We start from the raw sequence: 26,147 nt of genomic DNA, 5'->3' as shown, positions 1-26,147 counted from the left end.
CAGAGGAGGAAGGTGTCTCAGTGTTGATTTGAAGTCAGAAATAAAATGAACGGGTTCATCTGGTGGCCTTTGGGAAACCAGTAGCAGGATTTAAGGGATCACCCATTACGCATGGCTCGTCGTTTGAAGGCCTGCAGGATCCACCCCTTGCCTCAAGTTCATTCAGGTGTCACTACAATGTGTTGCAATTACAACAAGCCTTCTAGCGACCATGTGAAACGTTACTAGGTCTTATACAAACGGAAAAAACAGAGAAACAGAACGAGGACCGGATTGTGAGTTCGACTAGTATAATAGCCAAAGTTTCAATAATATGCTGTATAGCCTACCACTGTTACACGTATAGCTACGTGTTTTCTATTTAAATTATATAATGAAAAAAAACAACATCTTTGCTTATTATTTGTCTCTTGTAACACATAGGCATAGCAAACAGTATGCATATATAACAAACTTGTTCTGTTTGGCCAAAAAAGTGACATTCAGTGATGGGATTAGAGCACAGAGTTGAAAGAGGCACCGAAAAATAAAAGTAGTTCCAGGATCCAAATAGTGTTTTTTCAAAGAATTTAGTTTCTCATGGCTGCTGGACAGGGTTTGGAGAAAAACAGTGTTTCTAAAATGGGCGGATTTGACCTTTAGCGAGGAAATGCCCTGTGCTTATATAATGAGAGAATATGGTCCTGCGGGACAGCAAGCGACTCAGTGAAAACACACGCACAAAGACTGGTATTACGCAACTACCATAAGGAATTTATTTTATTAAAGCACCATGTTAATCAGCCCACAAATTCACAAAACAAGGCATAATAATGAGATATCCTAAAGAATCGCTAAACAACCAAAAAAGTGCTAACATCCTAGGATCACTTAACCCCTTTACAGTGAAGACATGCTGGTCCATACTGCCCTAAAGGCGAACTACAGTATCCGCGTCAATATTGAAACTGAGACAAATGGCTTCAAAGTTTTATGACTGTCCAGCCATTTGTTTCGTAAGCAGATGAGTGGAAAATGTATTAACAAACAATGATCCAAAGGGGAATTTGAGCCCGAAAAAAAACACAAAAAGGCCATATAAGGGCAGATGGCCTACAATGGAAAGTACAATGGAAAAAAAAGTAAATTTATTGGAATCATTTGTCACTTATTATTTTGATTTAGATGTATATATGTATTCAGGGTGCGATTTGTGAAAAAACCAGAGGGGGGGATAATTTTGAGAAACATTTTAAAATGTTTCAAAATGAAGACGGACCCTGTGTATTTTGGTTGTTAATTAATACGATGTAATGGTGAAAATACTTTGGGTGGGGGGGATAATTTTTATCCCCACCGAGGGTAGGACGTGTAAACCAGAGGGGGGGATAATCCCCACCATCCCCACCGGCAAATCGCACCCTGTATGTATTAAAGACAACGAGATTAAAAAGTCTATGGAAAAAAAACAAGTATTATTTTGATGGACTATCAACTTCAATTAAGTAATCCTAAGATTACGTAGGCCCACAGGGTTCCTCATTTTCATCATCATTTTAATCTTGTACAAACATCTTCATCTCTGACTGATGAACAGAAAACCACGGCAGTCCGCAATATTCTCAATGTTGCAGATTCTGCATTCTGGGTTTTGTTGTTTTTTTGTAGTTACTGACATTTTTTCCAACTTTGAATCCTTAAAAAATAGCAAAATTGAACCAAGATAATTTGTCACAACATCAAACATAGACAGACTACAAGAGAATTTAGATTCATAACTACATTTTGCCCAGTAGTTACAGCGGTTGGCCTTTGTAAGGCAGTATAGTTCTACAATGTTGGATCCTGTTAAGGCTTCTTCAATATTAACAGAATAAGAATCCATCAGATAAGGCTTTGTGTTCATAAATATATCTAAAATAAAATACAGACAAGGTGGGTGGAGGAAACAGACGATACGGAAAATGACTGAATTAATAGTCACTCAATGTACAGTAGATTATCTAAAAAACACAAATATGTGGACAACATTACAAATATAAACATTACGAGTATAAAAATCATCAATTATGGAAAATATGTAAAAAAATATACAGCGTAAATAAAAAAAGGAAATGATTGATTTTATTCAACAGTTTTATTCTAACCTTGAATTGTACTGTACTCTTGCAAATCAAAAGTCCCAGAGAGCGATAGTGAAAAGGTGCTAGGGTACATCACGACGCTTGTTGAAAAATAACTAAAGTGCTGCTTCAAGCATAAAATAAAATCTTGTGAATCACAAAAAATCACAGAAAGGAAATATACAAAAAAGCTTATCAGAGGTTGAAATAACACAGCTTGTCTTTAAGAAGGAGAAAAATAAAACACCTTTGGAGTATTACCCTGAAAAAATTCTGTTGAATCTCTTTCATATTCATAAAACAGTTTAAAAATACTACTAATAATAAATCAACTTTAAACTTCATGAACTAGGCTCAACCCAGTTCTGGAAAAGTTTGTTTGAAGTACAGGCCCCAGTCCTGCACGGTTGAATGGCGGCCAAGAAGGAGCCCCTGCCTCACCCCCTCATCACAGAGCAGACCGCCTCTTCATTTGCCTATGAGATACTTCCTGGAATACAACACAGGGTTGGCTCCTCTCGCTCGCCACCAGTAGAAATAACAGCGTCACAGCTTGATATCTTAACTCTGTATGTATAGAATCTCAAACTAAGGGTGACATGGAAACACTTTTAACAATCACAAAGAATTTAGACCAGAAACAAAAATGGCAGATGAGATGATACACTGGAACTGAAAGCCTCCAAGGTCTCACAATCTAGCGTGCCAACCCACAACAGCACTGCTTCCCCCTTTAACCACTTTTTAACCATCACATGCACGGCTACACAAAAGCCCATGCATTGTTGAACCACAGGTCTTGTTCCGTATTTGTCCTTTGGTCTCCAGTGAAGTGGTGAAGGCCTCTTGCTTCTCTTGCTACTGTTTCTCCTGGACTTGTAGCATCTGCTGCCTGGTGGAGCCGGTGAGGCTGCTGCTTCCCAGGGTGGAGTCTCCCTCTTCACGCTTCTTCACCCAGCCCAGCACGTAGAAGCGCAGCATCAGGAAGAACCCTGCAGGGGTTAACCACATGGGGATCAGGGATCAGACTGCATTCATCTCAGACGGGAGGTGCACATGGGCAGTAAGTACAGCCCATTGGTAGAAATCAAAGAGCTAAAAAAGGGAGTAAAGGGTAAACGTTAAACATATATATGTACCCAATATGACTTAGAATCATTTTAAATGCAAGTCCAAAAAAATAAAAGTGTGTCCCGCCGTCCACTACTGCCACCTAGTGGGGGTCAGTGTCTCTCATCCTAGTCATCCATTCATCTCCCTGGCTCTATGCACCTGCCGACAATCTTCATCAGCACACATCATCGTTATATTGTTGTTTACACTTAACAGTCAGTACTGCGTCCCTGGCCCTTCCATGTGTCAATATTGTTGGTAATGGGGTACTTTCCCTAAACTGTCTTCTCCCTCTGTTCAGTCTGCCGACCCGCCTGTTGCTGAACCCTCACCTGTCCGACTACCCGCCTGTTGCCTAACCCTCACCTGTCCGACTACCCGCCTGTTGCCTAACCCTCACCTGTCCGACTACCTGCCTGCCATCAAGCCCCTCGCCCTGTTCCCCGCCTTTACTTATTTGTTGCCCTCAGTAAAACCCCCTTTCAATTCCAATTTCAATGTGTTAGATAACACATTATCATATTGATGACACATCCATGAAGTACTTTTAACTGTAAATACTTGCTTAGTATTTAGTCATGCATGTTGTATATCCTATTTAGGCAAATCCAGTTTGACACATCAACATTATAACCAATGATGTGAATATATTTTGAATATATGCTGAAATGTTGTCAAAGCACACTACACAACGGCAGGCTGAAAACAGTGTCAAAGCACAGTACACAACTGCAGACATTGTCCCTTTTCATGCCAGGATTCACAAAAAAAATAGGCTCTTCGAACCAACCAACTCAAATTTCAAGAGAATGGTTTCTGAGGTTGTTTCTGTTGTAGAAATGTGGCTATCGATACTTACTAACATAGACAATCTCACAACTCTAAAACAGATGAAGAAATCAGGGTCACTGAGACAAAGACTATTGACTATTTGCAATTTGTCAGAATATGCATGAAAAGATTGCTGAAATATATATATATTCATAAGGAAAAATGTTGTGAAATAATATATATTATAACTGAAATCTTTCAATATTAATCCAATGATAACAAACGCCCCTACGACGTTGACCATAAGGACCACCTCAGAGGCAGAGAGAGACACTGACAGATCTGCTGCCCACCTTGAAACGAGTTGAGGACGCAGGACAGGAAGAGGACGAAGGTGCTGAGGGGTCCAAAGTCCAGGAAGCCCAGGCCCCAGGTGGTCCCGAAGAGACAGCTGAGCCCCCAGATGCTGAGGAAGGCCACCTTCCTGTGCCTCCACTCGTTACGGTCGCGGATCTTCCAGTAGACCAGGAAGAGCATGAGCAGGCCTGAGGACACCAGGCCCACCAGCATGCTGACGTTGGTCAGGTAGTGGGCCAGAAGGGCCTCTGGGGTGGTCCTCATCCAACACCTGGAGGTGGAGGTCGCAGGGTTTAGTCCAGAGGGCGCTTTGACTCAGAGCCACAGAGCTCTGGGTTTGAACCCCCTTGTCCACCGGCTACCAGAAAGCGTACTTGAGCAAGAAGCCTAACCCATCCTCCTCATTAATGAATTTACTGTGAGTGAGACTTCGTATCGAACAATCTGCTAAAAAGGAGTAAATAGTGGATCAAAGTAGGAACAGTGATTTCATTCGATGATGGGATGTAGTGATGCAACTGGTGATATTTTGATTGGGCTGCTTGGGGTTTGTAATCTAACCTATTTTTATGTTCATGTTGTGTTATTTAGCCCCACTGAATGCTTTCCCATTTGGCCTGGAGTGAATTATACAAAACTAAAGAACACAAACTACCTGGAGTTTGCACCCATTGGAAACAACACAGGGGCCTCTGTCCTTTAGTTAAACATCTCCCTCCTATGATATAAGGACAGTTGCATTGCGGGGAGGGGGTGGCCCTGTGTTTAAAGGCTCAGTGAAACTGTTGTCGGTCACTCTGCTATAGAGGAGACTGTTGAATGCATACATTTAAAATGTTCTTTTTATACAAAAAGAAAATAACCAGCTTCTTCTAATTCTCCTCTGTCCTAGACGCAATGTCTCATAAAGGAATTGGCAGGACAGGTCGCAGGATAATGTCATTTTTTTCCTGCTTTTGCAATGAAACTTGGGTGGTGTTTATCTTGACTTTTAAGTCTACATGCACCCCCCCCCCCCCCCCCCCCCCACACACACACACACACACACACACACACACACACACACGCACACACACACACACACACACACACACACACACTTACATCAAGTAAGGGTTGGAGGGATCATCGCTGGGCACCACCTCCAATATACCGTAAATGTTTCTCATGGCTACAAGGATGAGGACTGGAAGAGCTGGTAGGGCTGAGAAACACGTCGAAACACCGTTACACTTTGGACTCATATACTTATTTAACCTCTATCAAAATACATCACCTAAAAATGGTGATGTATTGGGGTACCACAAGGTACCCACAAGCCATGTTACCATCTAATTCAGAACATATTAAGAAAGAAAACTGTGTGTAAAAGAAAATGGGTACATTTCCACACTTGGCCTTTTCAACCCACTGCAGCATAACGTGCACAGCTGCACCTCAATGGAAACATTACTACAGACAAACATGTGACTCACCGGAGCCTATCAGGTACCAGAAGCACGTCCTGGGGGAGGGGCTAAACACCATGTAGACCCTCCAGAAGGTGTAGAACACCTCTATGGCCATCCAGGTGAAGGAGCTAAGCAGGGCGTAGTGGAGTACCGCCCCCACCCAGCGGCAGAGCCCCTCCCCTCCCACGTTGGCCAGAGTCCCCGTGAAGAAGAAGAGCAGGTTGAGGAGGAAGAGCGACCCGGCTAAACCCAGGTGGACCGGGGAAGACTGCTCCTTCGCTCTCCTGGAGAGACGGACGGACGGACGGAGGGGGGGGAGAAGAGAGAGAGAGAGAGAGAGAGAGAGAGAGAGAGAGAGAGAGAGAGAGACAGCGAGAAAGACAGCAAGAGAGACAGAGATAAAGACAGAGAGCGAGAGATAAAGACAGAGAGAGCGAGAGATACAGAGACAGAGACAGAGAGAGAGAGACAGACACAGACAAAGAGACAAAGAGAGAGACAGAGAGAGAGAGAGAGACACAGAGACAGAGAAGTAAAGAGACAGAGATAGCAATAGACAAAGGGGAGTGGGAGAGAGAGATAGACAACAGAGAGAGAACATTACGTAATTGTATTAGTTAAACAAACCACAATGTTTTGGCATTGATCATATTAATGACATTATATAATTTAAAAATTCTCTGCATTGTGAAGAATTATTATAACATTAATCTTATAATTAGTCTGAATCGATATCAACACAAATTAGGGCTCTACAGTTGGACCTAAAAAATAGACACACGAGCACGTGTGCAAGTAAAGAAAAGCACCAACTGTAAAGTTGCACTTTTCATTAAAACACATCCAATACCATGGAATGCCCAGCTGGCGCAATTTCGCAACCAAAAACAGTGGTTACTGCCGATATATTACTCATAGACTACTGTTAGATTTAAACAGCAAAGGTAAAGACATGTTAGAAGTCAACAACAACATAATTCATTGCAGCAATTTAAAATTCCAAAAATACATGCGCAGCCGAAATGTACCGATCAAACGCCACGTCACAAGGCATATAATAAAATCAAATGATTCCATTGCTCTTGTGTGGGAGGTCGTTTTCGCGCTGCACGTGCTGTCTCCCTCTTTTAATTCAACCATCGTGGTTAAAATGTCGTCATATTGATCAATGACAGAAGACATAGTGTACTGGCTACTGTAGACATGCATCATGCTGAGACCAGCGGGTGTCTGAGAATTTCTGCAGGTGTTTTTTGTTGCAATTGTCTGCATTAAGCACTGTAGGCGCTTCGGTGAGGCTGTGATGAAGTCCACTATTTATTGGTCTGTGTCTAGACAGTAATGAACATCCCTGACCATATTTAATCGCGTTTGTAGTATACACTAAGATGTGAACTTATTATTGCATGCGGTTGTCTTCATTCATAAAAAAATTAAAACATTCGGGAGGATGCAATAATACGAATTAGTCTAAAGAGGTCAGAGACTCCGTGCACAGCCCCGCCTTCTCCAGTGAAAGAAAGCCCGCGCTGTGACAAACGGGGGATTTGACCCCCTCGGTTTTACACAGGAAACTTCAGATAAGAAGGTGAAATCGCCGGGCGTGCCAAGCTGCGACAGAACCGGCTTGGCAGCGTAAAAAGACCTATAGCCTACTTCATCCTGCCCAACAATATGGGCAGGATCTAGACCAAGCTCTCCTAATCGGGTCAGCAATAGCCGTGTGTCAATGCCTAGCCTCTGCGTTTGAATGATAATGAATGAATGGAACGTTGCATTTTTAATGTCTACAAATATTCTAGACTAGAGAGTGTGCGCCAATCAATGAAACCTTATGCGGAATCAGATAAAGTCGGCTCTCTTTGCTGCGCAAAACATGTTTCAGAAATCAGCACATTAAGATAAATGTAGTTTATTTAGGGGTTTATTTAAATGTACTTATTTCAGGGGGGAAAATGCCGTGAAAAAATGTACGCTCAGTGCATTCAGGATTAGGACCGATACATATGCTGGCCTAGGCCTAATCAATTGTGTTTAAAAATCTTTAGCATTCATATTATTGCAGTCTATTCTTTTCGTAGGCTACTCTGCTGTTGACCTTGATGGGGAGATAATTTAATGCTTTTTAACCCCATTTTCCTGCACATTCCTGCGTCTCCCCCTCCTACGGAGCCCATTTCAGCACCGAGTCAGTAGACAGTTACAACTCCTACGACCGTCGTGAGTGCAGTGAACGCGCCTTCATGTTAAGAGGAGTTTCTTTGATAAAATAAGGGAAGGGACAATTTCTCACCTCGACAAGCAACGGCGGGTCGATCATTTTGTCATATAAAAACCGTTAAATTTAAACATCGCACCGACGGCATGTCAACACAGAAGTCACGTGATTATTAAAGAGATAGTGTCCCTATAACACAGAGCGAAAACATCAATAACACAGTTCGGTGAATTATGTCTATAGAGTCCACCACAAGACTACACTTTGTTGCTCGAATGTAGTATTACTCTTCTCCTTGAGCCTCCTGAAATGTCTTTACACTTTGTTGCTCAAACTTAATATTACCCTCCTCCTTGAGCCTCCCCAAATGTCTTGCGATATTGATATCCCCCCCCCCCCCCCCCCCCGTGGACTGTTTTAGTTGTTTTACTTTCCTTATGTTTTGTGTGTACTCTGCTATGTGTGACTGTAGGCTACTGCTGCCTGTCTTGGCCAGGACACTGGAAGAGATGTTTAATCACAATGATGATTATTATTTTTCAACTAACCAATAGTAGTTGCCTTGCATTTTAAAATGTCAATGCACTTTTAGCCCTGAATAACAGTAAAAGCTATTTAATTATTGATTTGCATGCATGGTATACTACACTTTCCATTGAACTATTTCCCTTGTTACCGTAAATTGACTTATTTTATAATGTAATTATAAATTACATGTGTGAACAACATATCCTGACATTTGTACCCTGAAAATTTCCTGAATAATACTACCCCTGAGGTAGTATTTTCTCTGTAGGAAATGTAAATGACCTTATATGTGAATGAGGAGTAGAAAGTCGGTATTTCTCACACCACTTCAGTGGGCGTGTTGATGACGGTTCTGCATGTCATTGGGTGGCCCCCTAAACGATAATCAGCCTGTTGCCTTTTGTTCGCTGAATGGTTAAAAAATATTAAAATGTTATTAATACTTTTAAGAGTCATTTGTGGTGAACGAATGTTAGACGTTGTAAAATTATAGGCAAAATGTTCTTATATTATGCGCTCAGAAATGTGTTAGATTATCGACTGGGGTTTCCACATTATTGCTATGGGTTTAAGTACAACTAGAGGTTGAGCACGCAAGACGTGCGTGCGAAAACTCTAGTTCTAATAAGATCCAGACCTAATGATGAGTCACTCCACAAACACAAACCTCAAACACTAACCACAGACCACTTGTCACCCCACCTGTGTGTTTCTTCTCATGTGGTTGCCGAAGGTGGGATGCATGTGTGCCTCCGTAAGCATACTTGGTCCTGTGCGTGTGTGTGTATGTGTGTGTGTGTGTGTGTGCGTGTGTGTGTGTCTGTGTGTGCAGCCAACTCTGACACTTCTGGAAGTATCACATGCTTTCAACCTCAGCCACACACTCTCACGCTGCCCAATCAATTCTTACTTCCCTGGGTGGAAGAAGTCAGGGTGTGGGCGTAGTCAGGCTATATCCTTAAATATTAGATTTTAAAACCTTGAGGTGTGTGTGTGTGTGTGTGTGTGTGTGTGTGTGTGTGTGTGTGTGTGTGTGTGTGTGTGTGTGTGTGTGTGGGAAAAAGTTTAGCAAAGAGCCCTGGATGTGGCACTGTGTTGCTAATTAGGCGTTACCGTTTGTTGCAGAGGAACATGATGAGGGCGACACAGCTGATGGTGGACACGGCGTTGCCCAAGGATGTAATGACTGTCAGGGCCAGCAGGTGGGGCACAGCTCTACGCTCCAGTCGCTGGAAGAGCCCAAAAAGATTTTGCTCAACAATTACATCTCTTCAGGGTTATCCGTCTGTCTGTCCGTGTGTTTAAAAGTCCAAATTTTAAAAATTATCAAATAACTGTTGGATCCAATAAAATAATTTGGAAATCCAAATGATCTTTTGTTGCTATATCTTTTGCTTAGTTATTACTTTCCTGAGTAAGTAGCCGTGTAATAAGCTGGATCATGCACAGAGAGACGGTCGATATTGTGAAATAAAGCCTGAGGTTGCTATCTTGCTATAATGAACATATATGCTTGATGACGTGACTTGATCTGCCCCCCTTCAAGAGACACAATGATAAAGACAAAGACGCACGCTGTCTCTTAGACAACTTACCACCATTATGGTGAAGTATGTCAGATGGTTGCAATGGCACTCTGTCTTATTGGCTCCCATGTCTACTGTCACACACCCATCCTCCTTCCAGTTGACCTTCTGTGGATCTACAGCAAACCAGGGTTTGTATGAAAGGCCGAGGCGGGACACGGTGCAATCAGGCAGGCATGAGGTCATGGAGACGCTTAATGGAGAGGGTTTCCATGGTTACGATTTGATACACACCTGTCTTAGTGTCCCACGAGACACATTTTCGTGAATGGGTTTTCTGAAAATGGAAAGAATATTGGGATTCAAAATGCATTGGTTGAAGGTGAAAATCTCTTCAGGCTAGAAAACGATAGAAGCTTTGTGCTCACTATATTGTGTAATTCTAAATCTATATTGTGTTAAAACTGTAAAACATGTTTTGTGGTATTTTTAAACTGCGATCTGCAACAAACACAATATCACACTGCAAAAGAGTTTGAACCATTCAAAGCATTGGTCTCATTTGGACCAATGGAGAACGCACAATGGAGAGCCTTGACAACAAATGGTCAAACTCTTCTGCAATGTTTTAATGTTTTATATTTATGTTTTATCGCAGTGATTAATCACTTATATTTGAAAATAGTGGTGCATGACAGTGGCCCTGTGAACAGATTTATTGGCACAAATTCATACTTAAAGGCAAGCTGACATGTAAAAACTGTAGAGATATACTAATCCCTATGTGGATGCACACATGTACACACACATTCACTTACAGGTAAGACGTGGTGGTGGAAACCAATCCTGATGGGTTTGCTCAGATTAGTGATGACTTCATTCTCCACGGTAATTCCCACCACATCCTCCAGTATTTCCACATTCCTCTTCGGCTCCTAACACACACACACACACACACACACACACACACACACACACACACACACACACACACACACACACACACACACACACACACACACACACACACACACACACACACACACACACGTTATTAACCAATTATCCAACAAAATATTTGTGTGTTTGAGTTTCATTGTGTGGGTACAAAGAGATTTTATCTCTTGGCTCCACGCCTGAGCTTTTACATTCTCAGGAAACACCACCAGTTCCCGATCACTAGAGTCCTGTACAGACATGCCCCCTGTCCTACCCCCTAAAGGAACAACCAGGCCATGTTCTCTGACAGAAGGCCGTGGGCTGTACCTGGAACAGAGTCTTGTTTCTGAAGAAGGTGCACACCAACTTTGCTGTCTTCCTGGAGGCTGGTTTCAGAGAGGGGGGGAGGTGGATGGAGGGGAGGGTGTCTGGGTCTGCACCGTCAGGGGCCTTGAGGACAGAGAGACAGACAGCGTTACCTTCATGTGACCATAGGAGGGGGATGACACGCTGATGAGCCATGAACAACATGGTGTAGACTGAGATGTTAAGTAGCGTTTGACTCTCAGGAGGTTCTGGGTTCAATCCCCAAACTGCTCCTACCGGCTCCTTATGTTAATTCGTATTTCTTTTTAAAAGGCCTCGTTATCAATGCTGCGTAAAAATGTATCTGTGTGTAAACCGTGGGAATCATCAATTTGTGTTTGGCTTTAAAATGTGAAAAAATCAGGAGTGCATTTACGCACAGGCTGTGACCATGGGCACAGCATGCAATAGACAGAATTGGAAAATTACAAAATTTTGCCTATGGCTGATTTAAAAAATGTTATAGAATAACAAAATCAGTTTGTTTGGTATGTATGGGAAATGGCAGATCTAGTGTTTTCAGAGGATGTGGTGGAGGCTGCTGGCTGCTTTACAAGAAGGGAAAGTGTCTTCAGACAACTCACCAACTTCGCTGTCAGGTGTTTGGTAATTTAAACTTCTCAGTGAGAATTCTGAGAGAACTAACAAGGTTTCCCAGAACTCACTAAGCTTTTTATTTAAAGTCCTTGATGGTATCATCCCTTTACATACACAGTAGCCTAAATTTAATTTGAGATATGAAGAGGGCCGTCCCTTTCCAACATTTCAGAAACATCACAGGAGTGATAGACTTCAATCACCATCCGACAATGAATCAAATCACAAACAGAGAATCAGAGAATCACCATAACCATCAATGAGGATGTAGATGCGCATCTCTAGAGGACATGGTCAGCCTCACTCTTTCCTCCACACGTTCGGTCAGTGTCGCGCAAATAAGCAAACACTCCCACACCGCATTGTATTGTTTAGAAGAGAGCACAGCAGAGAGTGTACAAAGTGTTTTCAAATAATTAATTCCATGCTCTGCTTGATGTGTGCTTCATTCGGAAGAGCCGATGAGATGGACGTCCTCCCACGGGCTGGCAGTAAACGGGTCTACTTCTGTTATTATTGTCCAAAAAAGTGCCACAAACATTCAAAAGTAACCTAGTGGCTGTTATATCATTTCTAACATCCAACTGCATTGTAAGGTTATTTGATCATTTATTTAATCCTGCAGTGTACACTGTTGGTTCTTGCTGACCGCTGTGGGCTCTGTGTTCATCATGGTGTGAAACAGTGGCATGATGGGGTAGACCTCTACTCAATTACTTGGGATGATCATTGCGTGCAGGACAATAGATATGAGTAAATTGGTTGAGGTGAGGTTTATCAGTGGAGTGGATATAAATATATATTGTATTATTATTATTTTGTCATAATAGCACAACGTTCTTTTATGTCCTGATGACGGTTCCTGACCTTCCTAGCCCTGCTCCTGACCTTCGTAGCCCTGCTCCTGACCTTCGTAGCCCTGCTCCAGACATTTATAGACCTCTTCCCGAGCCCCAGTAGGCTAGCCCTGAGACTGTGCTGAATAACCCTGTTCCGAAACGAGCAGATCCTCTTGTTGACCTTCCTAGCCCTGTTCCTGACCATCCTAGCCCTCTTCGGCACCTTCCAAGCCCTTTTCTCAAGCCTGAGCCAGCTAGCCCTAAGCCTGAGGTGCCTATCCCTCTTCCTGAACTTTCTCCATCGCACCCCCCTCAATCCTTGAGGGGGGTGTTATGGAACGGTCCCTCCCCAACCCCATTCACTACCTGCTTTTCCTGTGCCATTGTGTGGAATGTTTGTCCCCTGTGTTAATTAGTAATTATTTTGACCTGTTGTGGAGTTCGTGTGGAGGAAGGCTGAGCACCAGATCTTTGTCTGCAAACTCTTACAATAAACCATCCTGTGTCCTTGTCTGGAGGAGCCCAGTAAACTTCTCATCATGTCTGGCAGCCACCTAAAGTGCACTGTAGAGGTGTGTCATCGTTGTATAGATATTGTATAGACAGTGTGATCGCTGTCTGAAACTTTTGTGGTAATTTTCACAAGCATGAAAGTTCCAACATCTCGCTCAAGTGACACCTTCACCACCCCTGATGTAACCTGCATCAGGGTTTGTTCAGTTTCGTTTTGATGTTGTTGGGGCTATTCTGCCATTCGTTCCTCTTTGCAGTAACCTTTTAAATGAAAAGGTACTCTCCAAACTAAAAGAGGAAGTGGTACTGATGAGTCAACCAATTCAATTAGTAAAAAATATTAAACTCTTTAGGTTTCTATATATTTTAGCTGTGTGTGTGTGTGTGTGTCTGTGTTTTGGTGTCTTACGGGGGCCTTGAAGTCAAAGCCCTGGAAGTTCCCCTTCATCTCCACCACGGTGGCTTTGGTTTTCGGCAGGGCCACGTTACCCACCACATGGGAGCCCATCTCGATCCCCTTGGTGCTAGACACACACACACACACACGCACACACACACACACACACACACACAATTAATGATTGTGATGATATACAGTCACTTATTGTAGAGGCTATGCTGATCTAGATGAAAATATCAATGAGAAAATCATGGTACATTGAACAGTTAACATATAAACATATTTGAATATTAAAATATAAGGTATGAAAAAGTTTCAACAGCCATGATTTGAAATGTAGATTTGGTTATGCAAGAATAGTGGCTGTGACTGCAGGTTAATGATCTGAAATGATTGACTCAGAACGGTGCATGTGAGCCACGACCATGTTTGTGGACTGGTCGGTTCCCAACAAGTAGTATGGCTGTGGCCTGGGCCCTACACCAGGGGGCCCCACCGTCTTTGAACCAAGATCAACTCTTACAGTGGCCAGTCTGCCGAGATCTACCAGTTCAGATAGGGAGCCGTATTACTGGTAGCCTACACACGTAGCCACATTGACACCTTCATCGCCTACCCTTTCCTCTGCTCTGCATGCGTCCTCGTCACTCCCTACCACTCGCGTGCTTACGCTTCATCACCCTCAAGCTCCCTGTGAACACATTTTTCGCACTGCCTCTTCCCCTCTGCGTGTTCAGCAACGCTTGTTCAGTTTGGTGTCACATTTCTCGACCCGGTGTTTGCAAACCAAACTGCTGAAATTAAAGCTCTGTCACAAAACAATATTGTTTTGTAGTGTTTGTATCCTTTTTGAAATTTGTACACAAAATTCCCAGAGCTCTCATAGAGGGTACACAGTGTATACGTGCATATATACATACTATATATATACAGACTATACCACTGATTCAAACCAAACGTTTTGTACCTTATATACTGTATGGTCACAAGGTTTACAAAAGGCAAAAATTTAAATAGACTTGTTTGTATTTGAACATGTCAAGACCGGAACAGATCAGAAGTGGTGAAGTTCTGCTTCACACAGTCATGTCCTGCTCATATGTACGCCCATAACACGTAACTCTAGCTTGTGACCGTACACCACATGTGGGAATGTTTTGTGTTAATTCTTGAACACTGAGACTTCCTCTGTCTTCGTAGCTAACCAGCTTTGATGACACCGAGTCTCATACGGCTGAGCTCGTTTAGGAGGGGGAAGTGGTTCCTGTGAAATAACACGTCATGATCACATTTATGTGGTGAGAGAATGGAGAAGAAAGGAGAAGGTAAATTACACGTTCACTTGGTTGCATCTCTGGCCGGCGTTGTCATAGAGCTCCTCTCCTGCTAAGAAGAAACAAGTCTGGTGATTATTATGTTGTTCCTCCCCTTCATCCTCCTCCCACATTTATCTACAATGACAGACCGACACACACACACCCACCCACCCCCACACACACACAGTCTTGTAATTGGCATAATTACTGTTTACTATTTAGTGGCTTAACAGACGCTCCTTTCCAAAGCGAAAGGATTTTGGGAGAGCCATATCAACCTGGTAAATGAACAGGAAAAGGGAATCTTCCCAAGGAGGTCTACAGGTAGTCTGTGGACATAGGAGTTGGAGTCCAGAACTCTTCAGATGGGAGTCAAACGCCCTAGCCACTGGAAAATCCGCCCCCTCAATTAAATAGGAGACATCTATCCATCTACCAATCCAAATATTTACCAATCCATCTATTTACCCATCCATCCATCTACCCATACATCCATCAATACATCGACCCATCCATCTATCTGTCCAGTCTTCCATCCATCCACTCATTTATCTCCCCATCCATCCACCCATCAATCGACTGCCCTTCTATCTATCTATAAATAGTTCCAACCATCCAGCCATCCACCTATCCATCCATCCATCCAGGGTCCAACATATTTTTTCATTTACCAACGCGGTGGCAGATGTTCATTTTGAAATCAATATCCATCCAGGATTCTTACTGCAGTTGAGGGGTTCTCCCAAGAAGACGTAGGCGGTAAGCACTTTATCCACGGGGCTGTCTCCTTGGACGGAGCCGTTGGCGATGCCGTACACTCCGCCTGGCTGGTTCCTTCCCTCAGGCGACAGATCTGTGCACGAGCAGGTCTGCATGCACGAGGGCTCGCATAGGGTGACATTCTGCTCATGCAGCTCCTGCTCGGCTAGCTACAGTCAAAACAAGACATGCATTGAGTACATAGGTGTTGACGTGACAGTTGAATGACAGTTCTGAAACTCACATTAATGACTTTTTTTCCCACCATCCACACTAGTTTAATCATCAGGAATGAGTAAATACAGGGACCCATTCCTGATGATGTTACAGATCATAGGTTCTAGCGTGGCTTCACATACCTCCAGCCAGAGGTGGTCCTTCAAAGGTTCCCAGTGCAAACAGAATTTGGTCGACAGAGCCACCGGGTCAATCTTCAAGGACTTGGACTCGGTGCACTGAGAGGTGATCTGTCCGACCACCGACAGTGAACTGTCATTGGCCGACACGGTGATGTTCTCACAGCCGGGTGAGAGGTTGTAGTTCAGTGTGAGGGTCTTGTTGCCGTGGCGCCAGCTGCCACAGAACTTGAAGTTCGTCTCGTATACGCAGGAGCCTGACGAATGGAGGAGACGCAAAATAGGTGCGCTGTTAATGACGCAAAATAGGTGCGCGGTTAACGCAAACAGGTTCATTACAGTAGGGGGACGGCAGACATACTAAAGGTTAGTGCAAAGTCAGACTAGACTCAGACAGGTCCGGAAGGTAGAGCATATCCTAGCCCACTATGTGTGCGCATGGACATTGGTGGCCTAGGTTTAATGGTTTTGGTTGGTAGCTTGCAGGTACTTTAGCTTTATTGAAAGTATTGCTTTCAATGAGCTTTGAGTGTGTTCGACTATGACAGACGAAAGTATGCGGACCTGTCTGGGCATAGAGAGACATAGATAAGGGGTATAGCGTGAGAAAGAGGGGACAGAGAGATGGACAGATAGCAAGAGAGTATGGGGGACAGGGGGCAGATAGCCAAGGAGAGATAAAGAGATAGCGAGAGAGAAAAAAGATAAGACAGACAGGTAGATGGACATGTAGAGAAAGGGGGAGTGGGGGGGAGTGATATATAGAGACAGGGATAGGGAAAGATAAAGAGAGACAGAAAGAGGGGCTAGGGAGAGAGAGGGAGAAGCATGAGAAAGTAGAAGGAGACGGATATACTGGTAGAAAAGTAGAGTGGGGGAACAGATAGACAGAGATAGATATATAGGAGAGAGAAAGGGAGGGGGATTTATACACAGAGACGGAGGGGTGGAGGGAGAGAGAAGGGAGAGAGCAAGAGAGAGGAAGAGCGAGAGATAGTGTGGTAGTTGTCTCACCGATTGAGCAGCCCACTAGCAGCAGGAGCAACGTCAGCAGAGACCTGTCCGTCATCCTGGTTTCCATGGGACCCAGAGGAAGTCAACCGTCCCCCCTGGAGACAAGACAAGCCTGGGGTTACTAGGGGGGCACGGTGGACCGAGCCGCTACTGGACCAAGCTGCCAGATAAGATATGAAAACAATATTTCAAGCTTCATGCGGCATGCAACATGACAAAGATACCTTTCATGTTTGTAATTTATATGGAACCGCCGCACCAAACTCAAATCTGGCTGGATAATGGAAGGACGAGATTTATGTAGTGAAAATAATGAGTGCTCCCTTCATGTTCATTACAATGTGCATCATGTAGCCTTTTAAAATAAAGAATTCTGCAAGCTAAAACAGGTTCAACGTTTTCCTTTTCTGATAGTATTGTTTCTCAGAGGCCCGTATTGCTATCTATAGTCTCCTATCAAGATTACAACCGGACACAAAGGCTCAAAATACACACATTGGCCTGGTCTAAGCCCTTATCAATGGAAACAGTTTTCCCCTTCAAGTGGACAGCCAAAGCACTGGCACACATACACACACTCACACAGTACACAAGCAAAAACCCTTTCTTATGTCTTACTGAAACCTACATTTCCTGTAGATTTTTCTAGCTTACAGAAACCCTGCCAAAGCTTTTTGGGTAACTTAAGATACTTAACATGCAGTGCATGGTCGTTCCCAGGGTCTGACTGCTGGCTTGTAGGAAGGTCACCAATGCATGTAAATGGGAAGTAGAAAAACGGCACCTTGGTTCAGCCAATGCTGCAAGTTGTGTTATGCTTGAAACAAGTAAAGGGAACCTGTTAAACCATGATCAGACAACGTTACAGACAGAGGAACTTGATAACAGCAAAGAGAGAAAAAGAGATACTAAATGAAAAGCTACTAAAAGCTACAGTGGAAATAACACCAGAAATTGGATAGAGAAGCTACCTGGTTCGACTTTGTGATTCCATTCCAAAAACAAGCAACCAAATGTCCAAAGGTCTTTGTTAAATCTTGTTACATGATTAGGAAATCAATTACAAACTTGATAATGATTCCTGACAATAATAATAGTACACACACACACACACACACACACACACACACACACATTTCCATATTGGGTAAATTGTATTTCCACATGGGGTGTCTAGGAAATGGAACACTTTGAGTTTGCCTCGTGTATGAAAAGTGCTACATAAATGAAGTTCCTTGCCTTGCCTTTACGGTTCACTTATTTTTACTGCTCAATAAATGGGGGAGTGGACATTAATACAATGATAGACACTTTTGGTCCAGTTCTGTTTATATGGACAACTGTTCTGTTAAATGTGGCTCTTGGTATGATATTCCCAGACAGCCGTTTGACTCCTCCTGTATTCTCCAGATTCAAAATACAAAAATTTGTTGGGGAACATGGAAGACCTTAGGAATCCAAACAATAGCAGATATCATAAACCAAGGATCAATATGCTTATATAAGGAGCTAAAAGATAAACATGGACTAAAAGATACGGAAAAGTTTGGTAGCTACAGAAATAGGGGACATTTTGAAAAAGGAAGGGGATAAAAAGAGGAGATTAATAGGGACTACATACGACATCCTTATTAAAGTTGAAAGCAATTAACAATTATTAGAAAATATATATAATAAATGGAATGTAAACTTAGATACAAAACATGCAGAGAGCAGGTGGAAGGAATGTTTGCGAAATAAGGTCACTACAAATGAAAACCTACCGTAATTAAATTCAAAGTAATTACACAAATATACTGTATCAGAGATAAAATACATAAATTTGATAGTAACTCTTCAGATAAATGTTTAAAATGTAGCACAGTGACTCCCTCATCCATGCCTTTTGGTTTTGTAGAAAAATTGTAGAAATCTGGGACCAAATTGAGAAGTGGGTTGACTCTCACACCAAAGATATGCATCTTTCAAGATATTGAAAATATAAGATTACCAATGGGGTGGTTTATATAAAGTTAATTTTACAAAATTGGAAAAATAAAGAAGCACCATCCCTCGAAAATTGGAAAAGATTAATGAGATATTATTTGAAAATCAAAAGGACAACGTCGCAAGACAGCAATACACAAAACCAATTTGATAATGCATGGACTACAATTAATGAAGCATTAAAAGGAGCGGAGTCATGAGACCGAACAGCTATCAAGGAAAGGCGCTGCAGTATGTGTGATGACCAATGAATGTGCTGTGTGTGGGTGTGTGTATGGGAGGTGGGTGTGCAGGGTAAGTATGTAGAAAGAACGACTTGAGAGGGTCGGTGCATGGGGGGTGTATTTATGGGTGGGTGGGGTGAGGCGCTGGGAGTGGGTTGGAGGAGGGGCAAGAAAGTTTGTGTGGAAGTATGTAGGAAGAATTATTGGATAGGGTGTGTGCATGAGGGGAGTATGTGTGTGACTGAGAACAGCAGGAGTATGAATGAAAAGGAAAATTATACTTCCCCTTTATACTTCCACATTAAACTGTATCTTGCTATGTTAGACCTAAAATGTCAAAATGATTTGATGTAAAGTCATGATCTGGTCATATGCTTTATGAGTTTGCATTGTAAGAAGTAATAAATAAATAAATAAAAAGAAGATTCCTCCTGTACTCTGAGGGGAAAAGACAAAGAAGATGACCAGGTTTCATGTACACCGACTGGGAGACTGAAGCCTAAACAAGAGGTGAAGTACACACAATTTAGCTCAATATTGGCTAGAAGTGTCCCCACCCAGGTTAGAAATCGACTGCACACACCAGGGACTTCCATTATACTACAATGTAGACCGAGAGGTCTGTGTGTCTGTGTCTGTGTGTATTTGATGCATGTATCCCTGTTTTTACTGCTTTGTTTGGACAAAACATTGAGTTATAAACAACATTTTTTTGAAAACATGTGTCTGTGGGGAAGTGTATAGGTGGGTGTCTTTGCATGCAGTGGCATGTGTGAACGTAAAGGTGTAATTACACCTCAGCCCTCATTTTTTCCCTCTCTCGCTCTCTCTCCTCCCTCCTCCCGTTTCTCTCAGCTCCGCCCCCACACCCTTTTGCATTGTCTGGCTTTCAATGGGAACGGCTAAAGAATTCCCCTGTGTTCCCGGACCCAATCTTGGCCTCCAGTCCAAACTCTTGGGTGAAATGCCTGTGGAGCACCCTGTCCTTCACGTGCACGTCCTTCACGTACACGTGATCATTAAGAGCCAGGATTAGGACACTACATCCCTGGATGTCACGGGATTCGCAACGAAGGTTGAATTTTCTCCATTCATCGAGTTGTTTTGTCTGAACCGTCTGTCGCTAGGGCGGAGAGTGGAAGACCACATTACTGAGGCTGGACTTCTTCATTAGCAGTTCATGCAAACAGAGCGGCTCCATTTGAAAGGACAAGTAACATGATCCATTTACTATTCTTTGGTTAACTATCTACTAGTAGTCCATTTAGTATAGAATAGCAAAGTCAGCATTCATTTTGTCTATTCATTACTGTTTGGTTACACATCCATTGAAAAGGTACTGGGTTCCATCCCAGAAAGTCGCAGGCTACCTATCAGCCCTATCTGCTCTTTAAAGACATCTGAATATCAGAATACATTGTGTGCTAGAAACATATGCTAAATGAATAAAGTATACATCATATCAGAAGGTCGGCTATGTAGTAGGTAGGTCCTGGCGTGTTGTAGCCGAAGATCTTTGGGGTGAGAATTCAACAAGGGCTTGAGGTCCATGTTGTTGGGTATGCAGACTACAAGCATTGCAACGTCCAAGCGAATAGATCTTATAATTTAGGATAAGTTACTAATGCATTATGTAAACATTAAACTTGTTATGAATACAGTATATTTACAACCAAAATTGGAAAAAATATATATTGTATTATTCCAGCGTATGCCAGTGTTTCTCTATTTTTTCATAAGTTTCGGATTTTGGAAGTTTTTAAATCATCAAGGTGTGACAGGGGCATTACACACATGAGGCTTCTGAATGGTTTGCTCAACCCCAGACTGTGAAGTACTTCAGGTCGAAAGGGATTGGGTCAGGACAGGTAGAAAATAAACCTCCACCTCCTCCACCACTTCCAGCCTGCTCCTTTGTCACAAGGGAGGAGGGGATCCATGAGTGAAAGGCTGACTGCCATCTAGATGTGGGCTTTTTTTACTGGCTGCTGTCACACAGTGGACTCCACATGGATGTAGGAAGGGCCAAGGCAGTCATTGTGTGTGGACTGCCTATCAAGGAACAGAATGAGAACTGTGACTAAGCACTGCATGCATATTGAGGGCTGTCAGAGTCCATCTGGGTACCACTTGGGACCGGGCCATTATCACTCCTTTGCCATCCAAGAGTCAGTCAGAGTGATGTTCTCCGGCCATGCCTCACCCTGGTCCTGACTGTTTCTGTGTATGTACATGCTGTAGTGCGTTCATTTCTAATCATCAGCTCAAACCCACACTCATCTAGATGAAGCCTGTTTACTTGTTGATACTAACGTCTCTAAACCCAACCCCCATGCCATGGATTCATTCCCTGTTTGTTTCTCTCTCTCTCTTTGTCTTCTTGCCAGGAATTGTGATGCTTCATCGCCGCCTGGTTATTGGCAACGAATGGATGACTAACTCTGAGCGTCTGTCAGACAAAAGCCAAACTATGTTCACGCTAGTTGGTAGACTGCATAATGCAAGGTGAAGGGTGGCCACGCAGCCAAAACAAGATGAGTCGGACTGAGAGAGAGATAGAGAGCTAGTTTGTGCGATAAAAAAAATAGGGAAAGGGTTTCATATATATATAGAGAGAGAGAGAGAGAGAGAGAGAGAGAGAGAGAGAGAGAGAGAGAGAGAGAGAGAGAGAGAGAGAGAGAGAGAGAGAGAGAGAGAGAGAGAGAGAGAGAGAGAGAGTGAGTGAGTGTGATAGCGAGAGCAACAGAGGGATAAACAGAGAGAGCGACAGAGAGAGAGATAGGGGAGAGCGCGAGCGCGAGAGTGGGGGGAGAGCGTGAGTGAGAGTGAGAGAGAGAAAGAGAGAGAGAGAGAGAGAGAGAGAGAGAGAGAGAGAGAGAGAGAGAGAGAGAGAGAGAGAGAGAGAGAGAGAGAGAGAGAGAGAGAGAGAGAGAGAGAGAGAGGGAGGGAGTCGGTAGGAGACTCCGGGGGATGAATAAAGAATGTGACCTGCTCAGTGACATCACAGCTACTTGCCAATGAGTGGTCTGGTTCACACAGGTTGGGAATTTTGGTTAAACACAAAAGTTACGGTAAGGGTCTCGAAAAATATGGTGATGAACGAGGCCATAAAGTGTTCAAATCTGTCCAACGCAGTCACAAAATGCTGTCAGAGCACAAAGCTAAAGTATCTGTTTCCTATATGTCTGTTAATGTTGAACTAGCTAGTTGGGCTAGCTAATTAATAAGCACATTAATATCAAAGAAAAAGTGGCTTGTGCGCTTCCGTCTTCTCTTGTTGTGTTTTTTTTTGTGTGCCCTTCAAACCATCGTCTTCGTAACCAACCAGGGTGAAAAGAAAGAATGTGAGGGTAGCGTGACAAAAGCCGTTCTTTGTTGTCCGCCTCTAGATTGGGAGAGACAGGGAGCTGGAGTAGGGGTGAGGGGTCACCGGCTAGTCCGGCGTCTAGTTAAGCCGGGAGTTTAAAGACACACAGGGCATCAACATGCAACCGCACACCCACACAGAACCCACCATTCACCCACATACATACAGACAAACATGTGATTTGATAAAGCCCACACGCACATGCATACAGACACACTCATGCGCATACACCCACACACAAACACAATTATGCTGATCACTAAATACACCTCTAATACAGAAGTGAAAGTCCAATTGCTGATTTAGATAAAAATTGTTTAACTCGATCAAACCAAGTGATCTCTGAAGGCTTCCTTCAAGTTTAAATCGCTTACTGTTTCATACCACATAATAAATCGAAATAAAGCCCTGTTTAAAACAACACAACATCATCAAAGCTGAAACCCACACCTGCTCCTCTCAACCACCAGTCCAGAAACAAGAAAGTGTCTCCTCTTTTTTTATCGCCAGTCGAACACACAGCCCACTGTATTCCGTCTCCTCTGCTTCACAAGGTCATCGCTGTGTTGAGTGTGAATGGATGAATTACGTGCCACTGGTAATACACATGGGGTCAGACCGTCGGTCTCAGTCGAACAACCAGCCACAGCAGCAGCTGTGGTGACGGCGCTACACTGCTCTGTCACAAGCATGGAGATCATGTGAACTCACAACAAACATAGGGTAGTAAACCTTCCGTCTTTTCGCGTTTACTAGGGATAGTTTTACTTTTCAGTAACAGACTCCCCCAAACCCCAGTCGGCACTACGACAATAAGCCACACATTCGCCAGAGTGCTGTATGCAGTTGGCTGGGGCAGGACTGTATTGGACCCTTTTAAGTTGAGCCTGATGCTTTCTCACACAGACGATATGGAATGTTATGTTTGATACACATATCTGTAGCCCTTAGGTACACAACGATTGGGGAAGAACGGCAGTAATGTTGGGTTACTGTGTGTGTGTGTGTGTGTGTGTGTGTGTGTGTGTGTGTGTGTGTGTGTGTGTGTGTGTGTGTGTGTGTGTCTGTGTCTGTGTCTGTGTCTGTGTGTCTGCCTGTCTCCAGGTCTGTGGTAAGGAAATTGGAGGAGCAGGTGGAATGCTGCAAATCTTTCCTCAGGGGCTATGAATGAATCAATAACACAATACAAACACACACACACACACACACACACACACACACACACACACACACACACACACACACACACACACACACACACACACATTAAATCAACCAAGCGTGGGTCGTAAAGGTGTGGGTCACATGGTTCATCTGGCCATCAGGGGCTTTCTTTTTCTCATTATGAACAATGAAGTCGAAGCACAAAAGAGCGCGGTCGAACCCTTGACGTAGTAAAAACAGGAATAAAATAAAAAATAAAGGAAATATTACTGATCCCATAAGAAAAACATAGTTGCTTGATTTTTTTTAAAAATGATAAATAAACGGATATAATAAACGTGTATGTACTAGCAATATTGTTGGAATACGGACGCTCCGCCGTTATATAAGAACGTAAGCAAGAGTATTGCAAAGAGCGATCTTAAAATACGTTGGCTCATCTGAACTCGTCGTTTGGCAGGTTCACCCTAAAAAATGTGCATTACGTGTGTAGTTCAACCTTCTCATCAGACATAGGCCTACCTTATGTTTGAAGTATTCAGTCAGTGGTCGTTTGTCTTTTCCAAAATGTGTGTTTGGTGATCTCGAGATCCAGCGGTAAGCTTGATCCGCGCTGCGTAGAGTTTCACCAACAATCGTGAATTTAACCCCTGTGGGGAGATGAGCCGTGCGGTAAAAGAAAAATACCCGCACCAAACGCAAGACTTTCCGCGCACCACAAGACGAAGACGCTAAAAGCAGTCAAAGAAACATAACGCCCCGGATCCCGTGTGTAATAAAAACATGGAACAACAGCCGTGGTGGGGATCAGTGCCAAGGAACCCGATTTGAAGCGACGAGTATTCCACCAGAAGAAAAAACAAAGCGAAACCGGTCCTTTGGGAAAAGCTGTCAACGGGATTAAGGTGCGAATGAGAAAGACGGACTGGTGACAGCAGGTTGATCTCTCGAATAGAAAGTGGGGGAGGGACCACACGCCATAAAAACGGTGGTTTCGTTCCTAAGCATTTTATTGACTATGAATTATAAAAACATCTACAGTCTATGAGATATTTGTTTGTGGTTTGGCCGGGAACTTTCTATTCTTATTGGACTGAAATTGAGATCAAGTTGAGGGCTACATGTTTGCAGGATTATTTTTAGACCAACATGATGACACTACCTACCATGTTTATTAACGGATCCATTTCAACGGATTTTACATTTGAAAGCTGCTGCAATGTTTGCTTATCTAAACTAGTCTAGTCACACACACAGACAAATTAAGTGTGTGTGTGTGTGTGTGTGTGTGTGTGTGTGTGTGAAAAGTGAGTGAGTGATAGGGGAGAGAGAGAAGCATAGCACCTGGCGGCTCACTTTTGTGTCTACTGTCTGGAAAAGGATTTGTCTGTTGAATTGTGCCGCAATAAAAGCCCAACTGTATCCTGGTGGCTGCAGGTGTTTTAAAATCCCACCAACCCCCTTTACAAACACAGACACACCCACGCACAGACTCACACACACATATAAAATACATGTGTACACTGCACGCCTCCATAAACTTCCCTAGAACAACATGAAAGCCAGAAGATTTACACCCAGCAAAGAGAAAGACACACACACACCTAGAACGAGAAAGAATGAACCAATAAGAACGAGAAATTCCTCAGATAAGCTTTCAGACTTTTTGCCTGTGCAATCTCTCTCCAGACCAGGAAACAAAGCAGTGGATGATATGTTTGATGTTGGCTGTAGAAAGTTGAACATGTCCATATAAAGCATTATTTAGATGTTTCGATTGAGTGGAACTCTGGAGGTTAGGTGAAAGCCTGGCTGGCCCCAGTCATACCAAATAAACCTATAATTAATACAAGGTTGTTTTTTTCTTGGTTTATGTTATCTGATATCCTGTAATGATCTTAACACTTTGAGTCTGATAAGGGGAACTCCCCACATAGAATTGAGTTGTCATCTAATGAGATCTGTCTACGTGCCTAGAGTATCTGTCTATGAAGTCTCTTTGGTTAGGTTGTTCTCCGGGTTTCTGCCCTGGGTTTTTCGGGGTGTTATTCCTTTCCCTTGAGAGGGCTGAGGGTGACAGGTATGTCGTATAATGTGGGCCTGTGAACCGTTAGAGGCTGTATCTTGGATTACAGGCTATACAATTAAATTTTACTTTGAGTATGTTTCCTTCTGGAAGAGATATAGCTGAGGCAAACTAGCTTTGGTGTTGAAGGCCAAAAGTGTGGCCTCTTGTAAAAC

At 43.1% G+C, this 26,147-nt stretch overlaps 1 protein-coding gene across 3 annotated transcripts; it reads right to left on the bottom strand.

The window, feature by feature from the left end:
• Positions 1–730: 730 nt before the first annotated feature.
• Positions 731–24,813, bottom strand: LOC307076007 (adhesion G-protein coupled receptor G5-like). Of its 3 annotated transcripts, none has more exons than XM_079736828.1 (15): positions 24,429–24,813; positions 17,166–17,325; positions 16,155–16,408; positions 15,761–15,965; positions 15,055–15,106; positions 13,730–13,844; positions 11,333–11,455; positions 10,885–11,001; positions 10,361–10,403; positions 10,136–10,242; positions 9,654–9,769; positions 5,819–6,078; positions 5,448–5,547; positions 4,340–4,614; positions 731–3,094 (listed from the first exon to the last, which is right to left on the bottom strand). In XM_079736828.1, exons 2-15 carry the CDS (start codon positions 17,230–17,232, stop codon positions 2,961–2,963), a joined length of 1,968 nt encoding a protein of 655 aa, XP_079592954.1. In that variant the 5' UTR covers positions 17,233–17,325; positions 24,429–24,813; the 3' UTR covers positions 731–2,960. The 3 variants fall into 3 exon arrangements, with proteins under 3 accessions (XP_079592954.1, XP_079592953.1, XP_079592955.1); XM_079736827.1 differs by having other exon boundaries at positions 17,166–17,260; XM_079736829.1 differs by having other exon boundaries at positions 15,055–15,103; positions 17,166–17,260.
• Positions 24,814–26,147: the final 1,334 nt, after the last annotated feature.

The sequence above is a fragment of the Pollachius pollachius genome (assembly GCF_949987615.1).
Source record: "Pollachius pollachius genome assembly, chromosome: 5".
Taxonomy (NCBI): domain Eukaryota; kingdom Metazoa; phylum Chordata; class Actinopteri; order Gadiformes; family Gadidae; genus Pollachius; species Pollachius pollachius.
The sequence above is the reverse complement of the archived record's forward strand: the minus strand, read 5'-3'. Positions and strand labels throughout refer to the sequence as shown.

Coding starts and splice junctions, on each gene's coding strand:
- LOC307076007 (XM_079736828.1), bottom strand. CDS start 17,232: ATGGAAACCAGGATGACGGACAGGTCTCTGCTGACGTTGCTCCTGCTG. Junction 11,002..11,332: donor GAAACAAGACTCTGTTCCAG/GTACAGCCCACG, acceptor TGTGTGTGTTAG/GAGCCGAAGAGGAATGTGGA. Junction 4,615..5,447: donor CCCTCCAACCCTTACTTGAT/GTAAGTGTGTGT, acceptor CTCCACCTCCAG/GTGTTGGATGAGGACCACCC.